At 51.1% G+C, this 9,679-nt stretch overlaps 1 protein-coding gene across 1 annotated transcript; it reads right to left on the bottom strand.

Moving 5' to 3' along the window:
- Positions 1-3,533: 3,533 nt before the first annotated feature.
- LOC118976625 (G-patch domain and KOW motifs-containing protein-like) lies at positions 3,534-6,874 on the bottom strand. Its single transcript, XM_037031201.1, is given in 4 exon segments — positions 3,534-3,768; positions 3,770-4,191; positions 4,194-4,272; positions 4,274-6,874. Coding segments are annotated over 4 exon segments (1,452 nt in total). The 5' UTR covers positions 5,084-6,874; the 3' UTR covers positions 3,534-3,627.
- Between the last annotated feature and the right edge of the window lie 2,805 nt (positions 6,875-9,679).

Genomic DNA, 9,679 nt, shown 5'->3' with positions numbered 1-9,679 from the left:
TTACCAGTAAAATCCAGCGCATTAGAAAAATATCAGCTGGCTAGGCATCTGGGTAGTTAGAGCATCGTCCTGCCATGCCAAGGCTGCAGGTTCAATCCCTGGTCTGGGCACACACCAGGATAACCAATGAACACATCAATAAGCGTAACAACACATCAGTGACTCTCCCTCCCTCTCCCTTCTTTTCTCTGAAATCAATTTTTTAAATAGTGCATTGTATGTCTACCACATACTACATGTGGTAGACATACTATGAACTGTTTGCAAGAAAAGAGCACACGTGTAATGTATGCAGAGAAAAACGTGGGCGGCAGACACAAGAATGTAACAGCGGTTATCACTGGGTGGCAGGTGGGACTAAGAATGATTCGCTTTTCCATATTTGTCTTATTACCACAACTAATGCATACTGCTTATATAATAAATGTGTCAAAAGTCGGTCTGTGGTCAGTACAAACGCTGAAAGACCGTTCATAAATCGGTGAGCAAGCGAACTGGGTGAGCGGTGGTCAAACACGGGCAGCCCAAATCAGTCTCTGTGTAATGCTTCACCGGCTCACACGCATCCTGCACACAAGGCAGGGCGGACCCTCCAACCGTGTTTTACACGAACTCGCTCACATCCCCCGAGAGGCAGCTCTGGCCAGAGACCGGCCTCGCCCTCTGCATTCCCGGACCCCCCTTTCGGCTGCATGGTTCTGCATCGCAAGACTTTCCTCGGTGAAGTGCATGCCTAGTTTTATGCTCTGTTGTCAAAACTTGAAATGCTATTTAGAAGCACCAAAGGCAAGACTAAGGCTGAGTCCCGGCCACCATTCATTACTCAGGTCAGACCCTGTCCTGCGTCCTGAAGATGCCTTTGTGAAAAAAAACAGCCTTCCTGTGAGGTGAGGGCCAGGCCTGTCGTTCTGAGATAAGAGGGAAAACAGTCCCTGAGACGCAGGGACTCAGAGCAGAGATCTGCAAGGCCAGGCAGGAGGGAGCACCCCTGTCCCCAGAGCTCCTCAGGGGCCCCACCAGGAGGTGCGGTGGCACATCCAGCAGCGCTTCAATTCTGAGCTCGCCCTTAATTGCTGGCCACAACTAGGCCTTCCCTGGGGTAGGAGCTGGCAAACTTTTTCTCTGGAAGGCTGGATGGTGGATATTCCCAGCTTTGCAGGTCACGCCACCCTGGGGCACAGCGACCCAGCGCTCCCACTGTATCACACTGGTGGCCAGAGACAATAGGGGGACCACTGGACATGGCACCGGCACCATGGCACTAAAGCCAGCGGTCTCCCGGCAGGCCCTAGGCCGAGAGCAAGTGCCCTCCGCCCACGTGGCAGGTGCAGCCGGGCTGCACTCCCCACCCGTCCGGGACAATCATTAAACAGGCCCCCTGGTTTACACGCAGGGCACTTCTGCGTTTGGCTCATGTGACTTAAGCCTGAAAAGCTTCATTCCTCTGCAGGCACACTTCTTCCCTTCACACTTCGGGACAAAAAGAGCAAACAGAATACCAGAATGCAGTGGCTGGCCCGGCTGTGTGCAAAGGAGCGAACACTGCCAGGTAAACCGCCTCCGCGAGCAGACGGCACAACATCTACTGAAAAAGCACCGCCAGGCTGATTTCAGAAATTCAAGTTTATCTGTCCTTCTTGTACTAAAATCCTAGCAAGTTACTCCTCCGCGAGTAGTGCCTCATAAATAGACTGATATTTTTATAGTTAACATTTGGTGATGGTTCTCTTCTATCATTTGTTTTTCTTATAAACAGAGTGTCGTTCCTTGAACATAATGGTGAGTTAAAAGCCTCCCAGTTTGACACTGACCGGGAGGTGCCATTTGAAAAGTGCATGTACTAATACCATTTTGGAAGGCACACAGGGGCCTGGGGTGAGAGATATGAAAGTACTGTAATCATTCCATCACCTCAGCAATGAACCCGAGTCAAAGCAGCTGACCTCAGATGGCAATTTCCATCCAATAGGCAACATTCTTGACTAAGTCACAAATAATCTTGAACATGCCTATTATTCTTGCTTTAGCAAAGTGAAAAGTTCGTGAAGAAAAAGCAATCATCCCTATGAAACCAGCTCTCTGGCAGCTGTTTCGCAGTCCACCCACCCACCCACCCCGCACAGGGCCTGAGCACCCCCCAGGAGCTCCAAGGCCCAGAGAAGGGGCCAGGCGGACAAAACCCTTCACGGAGCTGACCGTCTAGTGGGAAGAGACAGGCCAGGGAAAGACACGGCCTGCCAGGTGGTGAAGAGAACCGGGGACAAATGTAAGGCAGGAGAGGGAGTCCAGGCAGGAGTGCAAGGTACCCTTTGCAAAAGGGGAAGGTTTTGAGGAGCTGAAGGAGCTCGCCCCTTTGCAACAGCAAAACCCTGGAAGCAACATTAATGGTGATATCATTGAGGTGCATGCTCTTAAGGGGGGACTGTGAAGCCTTTCAAAAGAGTAAGGCAGACCTCAATGTGCCAGGTGCACCATCAGGGGTAACTGTTTAGTCTGCTAAACGTTTGCAGGGAGACAATGACGGCTGGCACTCACATAGGAAGAGGAGCACGTCTCCCCAGGCCCAGGGTGGGAGAGTGGATACCTGCGGCTGTCTGCCACGGGCCATGCCACGTGCAAGGCACCTCGCACACGCCTCACCGCCGGGGAGGCCAGTCTCATAACCCCCTTCAGACATCTGAGAAAACTGAGGCTCGTACTGGGACGTGGCACTGCTGGTAAGTGACACAGACCTGACCCCCGAGACTGCCTTTTTCCACTGCATCATCTTGCTGCTCACAAGAGTGATTTGAATGTCTGGGAGGCCCTGTCACCACAGATGGGGATGCTACACCCCACACGTGGGGCCCAATCACGGAGCAGGCCCCTGAGCTGCGCTTCCTCCAGCGAGACGATACCCACACTCCTCTTCACCACCCTACTAGGCTGAGGCACTCACGGGCGGGCTGATCCAAAGTCACAGTCAAAGGACAGGCCTCAACGAAAGAATTTCACAGGTGTCCAATGACTAATCCTCTGCCATTCCTGCTTGGCCCTGTGACCCCCTCAGGCTACCAGGCTACGCTAGGTCAGTGATTCAACTGGAGGATTCTGCGTGACTTCAAGAAGTGTACCATCAGTGGGGCTTACTCCATTTGGGAGGTCTGGATCCATCTGAGATAAGTTATCACCAGCAATGGTCACAGGATCATCTCTACAGCAGTCAAACCCAGGTCTGACCCCAAAGCCCACACCTTAACCACTGTGGCTGTGACCTCTCCCTGCCAGACCTCATTTGCCACTGGCTCTGGGTTGGAAACAGCGAAGCATCAAAGCCCTGCTAGGCAATGACGTCTGAAAAGAGCCTTCCAAACCTGAAGGTCTTTGATCCCGATCTCTGCTCTCCGGGACTTTATGATGAAATCATCGAGCAGGTGATGCCTGGCTGACAACGTGCAAGAGGAGGACATGTGACAAGGATCTCCTCCTTGACCCAACCTGAGCCAAGGTCCACTGAGTTTTTATTCCACATTAACTGCTAACAGGGCATTCTGTGCCCTGTCCCTGTCCCAGGGCTGCAGGGCAAATACAGCACAGAACAATGGCCTCCCCACACCCCAGGTCAGCTTTTCACACTGTGTTCACGGGTCAGTCTTCGTCGGGGTCATGGGGGCCCAGGTACTCGCAGACAGCATCAGAGTGAAGCTCCACCAGCCGATTCTCTCTTCGTAGGTGAACCATAGCCTGGCTCTGCTCTCTGTCCCCGCCCAGCAGACAGCCCACCCTTCCCAGCCTGTGGCCCCAGCACTACCATCACACGGCTGCCCTGGACCTTGGGGACAAGTGTCTCCAGCATGTCTTCCCTGACACCTTCCAGGACCTGGCCATCATCTGTCCGACATACACAAGTGTCTGGACTGAGGACGTCTTCAACGGTCATCTTGGTGTTGTAATACTGGCCACCCTTGCACAGCTTGTCCATGAACCGCACACGCAGGTCCCTGTGCAGCCAGTGCTGACTCCTGGAGGCTGCTCTCTCCCTCTGGGACACAGGTTCACCCTGACTGTCCAGAAGGCGTCTCCTCTTCCTCTCTCCTGCTCCCTGCCAGGTGGGGCAGTCCTGATTCTGAAAGGCTTTCCCTGATGAGGCTGTTCTGTTCTGTTGCCCTGGAGAAGTTTTGCTCACTTGGCCAAGATCTAAGGAGTTTTGTGAAATTCCTGCTGGGAGACAGGCCGTAGGCTGTACTCACTAACAGTCACCAAGCGGCTCCCCATGGCCAAACGAACCACAGCCCCGAACATTGTCAGGATCGAGACCTTCCACCTTCCCATAGAGGCCTCGGTGAGGGCCAGAAAGAAGCACCACAGCCCCTCCAGGTACCAGTCCTTGAGGCTGGTCTTCCTTATCCTCCTCTTGCTCCTCACCTGGCCCCAGCAGGCGGCAGGTGCAGGCGGGGGCCAGGGCCTGGATCTCAGTCAGGTTGGCACCCAGCCCTAACCCTTTAGGCTTCAGTGAGTTGACATGGGGCTTCACCACTTGACTGAAGGTGCAGCCAATGCCCTGGCCAGGTTTCCAGCCCATGCCCCGCAACACGGCCAGCCCATAAGCCTCCACTGGCACTGCCTTGTAATCGGCCTCCTTGGGTGCTGTCTCAGCCCGGGGTTCGCTGTCTGCCCCTTCCTCACTGGGGGTGCATCTCCTCTGGATCCTGGGGATAGCAAGTGTGGGGTCGACACCTGCATTCTCTTTCTCCTCCAAAGACTTCTTGGATTCTTCAATGACCTCCTTCACAGCCTGGGACAGCAGCCCACCCGCCACGGCCTCGGTAGCTGTGGATGGGCCAGGGGCCTGGGCTGGTGGCTGCCTTCAGGGGCCACTCTGGATCAAAGGGATGATGAGATCCTTGGGGGCTTCTGAGGGACTAACACTCTGCAACTTCCTCCCTTCCACAGTCTTTAAGAAATTCTTCTTTTCCGGGGCTGCACCCAGGCTGCCGCCCCGGTCTACCAGCTGTCTTTGGGCGGCTGTGCGACTAAAACCAAACAAAACTGGGGAAGTGGAGGGTCCCACCAGCTGCAAAACACCCTCTTTGGTGTCCGCCATCTTGCCCTTCTTCAAACTTTATTTCTAGTCTGATGGGATATAAAGTAATCTAATTATGGGTCTAATTTGCATTTCCTGGGTTACAAAAGTCTTATATAGTTTAATCATTCTGATTTCAACACCGTTGATACATGTGACCATTTCCCCATCATAAACTGAGATTCAATTACGAGCTTCAAAACAACTTCTGCAGTTAAAAAAGAAATGCTGGGTGTTTCCTCACTAGTCATGGGTTCAAAAATTGAAGGGACAGAATTCTCTTCAATATATTTTCATTGTACTGGACTGGGTATAGTGTGTTCCACCTTCGCACCAGTCCACAGTTCCTCCTCTCCTGTCCCTTCCCACTGCAACTCTCTTAAAACCCTCAGCCACTCTCTGGGAATTAGTGCCAATGAGCTCCCCGGTGTGGCAGCTCCCCGCCCAATACTTGTCTACACCACAGAGTATCTAAGATACACACAGTTACTGAATTCAGCGTTCGGGACAAAATCCCAATCTCTTACTGCAGCACCAGAGGCCCTACAAGATGTACCTCTCTATTCTCAGGGTTCATGAAATTCACCGCCCACGTGAAATCCCTTGCTCCAGACTCCAAGACTCCACCTCCCAAACTGATGCTCTTTCCATGCTTCCCCCATGCTGTTTTCCAGGTGAAGCATTCTTCTCCTCCCCCTCACTAGCTCCTGCCCATCCCTCAAACTCTATTCAAGCATCCCCTTCTCAGCAAAGTTCTATCACTTCCCAATAGGCTAATGCTGCCCCTGTAAACCTGGGCTGGTTCAGACTGCCTCTGCCCTTTGAGAGATAATCCCAGCTCAAGAAGCTTACCACCGCTCAGTAAACGTCTGCTAAAAGTTGGCCTACTCCATTCACTACATACCACGAGGCTAGTCTCAAACCCTGGGGCTTTATTTTGATCTATAAAACGAAACACCGGACACAAACTTTGTTCTCCCAGCCCCAAGATCCTACAGTTCTTGCCATGGAATAACCCATGAGGGTATAGCGTCAACTCTGACAGTTAGGGGCAGGGGACCAAACCCAACTAACTTTCACTTCTGTGGTTGTTGTGTATCCCCTCGTAATTCCCACCAGCTCAGACCTCTGAGAACTAGGGCTTCCCTGACTTCTCAGAACGAATGATTCTAGAAAGCTTTGGGCATTTTCGGTATTGTCCTTAACAGCCCTTCCCCTTAGGGCTCCTATGGAGAACTGGCTGGAAAAGGGTGCAATCCTCCGCGCTGAAAGTAGCAACAGCGTGAACTGTTCCTGGTTTGTAAAGGTCGAAACCAAGCCCCAAACACTGCCGGGCCTTCCCTGGCTGTGGGACCTCAGCAAAAGCCCCCTCCCCTCGAACAAGTCCCTCCCCGCTCTCGGAGGTGGAGCCTAGGCCTCCAGCTGGGGCGTGTGCAACCCAAAGCCCACCACCACCATCACCACCACGCCCACCGGGTGGCGGGCTGAGGAAGTCACGGGTTTTCCCTAGGGAATTCGTCGTTCCCTAAATTCTCTTTCGCAAAGCGAGAAACGATTACTCAGAAAGGGCCAATGGAACTGAAAATCCCGATAGTGAGGCCAAAGGCCTCCGCAGCAGATGCGCGGCCTTGGCCCGGACGTTACCTGCGGCGGCGACCGCGACAGTGGTGGCAACACCGTGGGAACCGCTCTCGACGCGCAGCCTCCGACTTACCTCCTCCGGGCGTCCGCCCTGCAGTGATTGCGGTGCTGTGCCCCACGTCTCCCTTTTGAGAGCCGACTGCGACTCGCTGATTGGTGAAGCTTTGGGGCGGAGCGTCTGCGAAAACCAATGGGTGGTGGGAAGGAGGCCGGTGAGCTAAGGCGACTACCAGTCCCAGCGTGCAACAGCCAGGGCTTTAAGTGCCCTGCGGCCCGGGGAGTTTAGGGGACGAGGGTGGCCTATAAACTACGGTCCAGGGGCTTGGGGGAACCAGAGATTTAGTAATTCCAGAAATAACCACTAAAGAATTAAAACCAGCGCGCAGGATATTTTAACCCGTTGGTTTCTACACTTGCACGCGCACTGGAATAACCTCGGGAAACCAAAAATACCGTGCTGCCCACGACCCAACCACCCAGACATCATTGGGACTTCGGTGCTCTGTGTGGGGCCTGGATTTGGGAGTCCTTAAAGAGCCGCCGGTGTTTCCAGTGACCCATTTAATCCTGTAACAACACTGTGAGAGCTGGGCATTGTCACTGGGAGATAAACACTGTTGTTGCCATTACACACAAGACGACAGGGAGGGAGAATTCCGTGCTCTTAATCACTACGCAATGATATTTTTCAAATGTTTGGTGTTATCTCACAGGGAACTGGAGAGAAAATATATATATAAAGCGCCATGTAGTAGAGCACATTAAGTTGAGTTGAAAGGAGTTCACGTGAGGGAGTGAGTCCAACTCTGCTCCAGAACATCAAGGGCAAGATCTAGGTCTACATTCATGGGTTGGCTCACCTGAGCTTTTATAATTTTTTTTACAGCTGACAAGAAAAGAATGCCCAACCTAAGAAAAAGTCTTACGAGTATTTATTTGAGCCAAGCTGACAACAATTGCTGAGAAGAAAAATCTCAACAGATTTGAGAATGGCAGTTCTGCCGCTTACTTTATACACCAGAATCAAAGCAAGAGACTAAGGCGGGTTCCACCAAATTCTTTGGTGGTAGATTAGGGAGGCAGGACAAAGCAAATGGGGAAATCTCTGAGATTGGATGAAGAATAAAGCAGAGATAAATACTCAGTTTTACTGTGGTAGCTCTGGGATAGTTGACACAGCACATGGAGATGGTATTTGGAAAACAAGATAAGGGGGGGGTTCTGTGGTCTCCTATTGTGCTGGGAAGTTGTGCCCTGAGGGGCCTGGAGAAAGGCGATTACTGACATTCCAAAGGTATGTTATCTTTTTTTGGTGTTGGGTTTTTCCATTGCCATTTATCCCCCTATACCCTCTTTTACCTCCACCTACCCACCCCCCTCGCTCAGTCACCACACTGTTGTCCATGTCCATGAGTTCTTTTTCATTTCTGCTCCATCCCTCTAGCCCCCAACGCCCACTTTCCCAGAGCTGTCGGCCTCTTCTCTGTGAGTCGTCTGTATTTTGCTTGTCGTCTGTGTTCAGCCTCCTCTCTATGAGTCATCTGTAGTTCAGTTTGTTCATTAGATTCCACAAGTGAGTGAAATCATTTGGTATTTGTCTAGAATTTCTGGCTGGCTTGTTTCACTTAGCATAATGTCCTCCAGGTCCATTCATGCTTTGGCAAAGGGTAAAATTTTCTTGTTTTTTTCACAGCAAAGTAGTATTTCATTGTGTAAATGTGCCATAATTGTTTTTATCCACTCATCTACTGGTAGACACTTGGGCTGCTTCCAAAAGTTGGCAAATGTAAATAATGCTGCAGTGAACATAGAGGTGCGTATTTTCTTTTGAATTTGTGTTTCAGGTTTCTTGGAATACATTCCCAGAAGTGGGATCTCTGGGACAAAAGGTAGTTCCATTTTCTATTTTTTTAAGTGTAAAGATGTTTTAAATTGTCTAATACAAGCACAATTATTTAATGTTAATACTTTTTATTAACAGTGACAGTCTTTTCTCTGGCAATAAATGAGATGTGGGAAGGAAGAGATAATGAAGCATACCAAATGGGTGATGTCAGTCAAAAGGCGACATGGCCCAGAATTTCAGTATGTGGTATATCAGTATGTGAAAGGGGGAAATCGGATTATAGTGAATACATGGGTAAAAATGATGGCAGATGACAAGTAACAATGATCATAGATGACAACGTATTTCTGAGTGGCCAGACAAAAGAGAAGGAGGGCAAAGAATGGACTGTCTCTTTGGCCAGTGTTTGGTACAGTCTCACTTCCAAATTGTGTAAAGTCTTTATAGTTTCTAAGGATAAGAATGAAAATATTGTTTTATATAAGAAAAGACATTGACTTCCGCCAAGATGGAGGCGTAGGTGGAAACACTGTGCCTTCTCCCACAACCAAGTTTGAACACAACAAAGGTTTAGTAAACAAAGACGCAGCCAAAGAACAGAAAACTGAAGTATACGGAAGTCCGACAACAAAGAACTATTCAACCAGGATGATAAGAGGGGCAGAGTCAGCAGCAGAGCAGGGTCGGGCAGGAAGGATCCCCCGACCCAGGCGACCCAGGTGACTCAGGCAACCCAGGTGCACAGGCAGCCGGGGTAGTATCGCAGGCCCAGTGAGGGTGCAGGGCAGGCTGAGCGCAGTCACACATTCTCGCGCAGATAAACCAGCAGAGGTGTGAGCAGTGAGACGGACCACAGCCCCAGCGAGCAGGGGGAGGAGGCAGAGGATACCGCCATTGATCTCCTTTGACCCGGCCCCCACATACAGCGTCACAACCCAGGCACTGAGTTGCCCCGCCCTGGTGAACACCTAGGGCTCTGCTCCTCATACGTAACCCGCACGAACAGTCCAAAATATGGCTCAAGAAGAACTCAAAGCCCCAGAGCCAATAACTCTAAGCAACCAAGAAATAGCAAACCTCTCAGATGCATAGTTCAAAGCACTGGTGATCAGGATGCTCACAGAACTGGT

The sequence above is a fragment of the Sturnira hondurensis genome, unplaced genomic scaffold, assembly GCF_014824575.4.
Source record: "Sturnira hondurensis isolate 20B ecotype Veracruz unplaced genomic scaffold, ASM1482457v3 Scaffold0021143, whole genome shotgun sequence".
Taxonomy (NCBI): domain Eukaryota; kingdom Metazoa; phylum Chordata; class Mammalia; order Chiroptera; family Phyllostomidae; genus Sturnira; species Sturnira hondurensis.
This window is presented reverse-complemented; position numbering and strand designations above follow the sequence as displayed.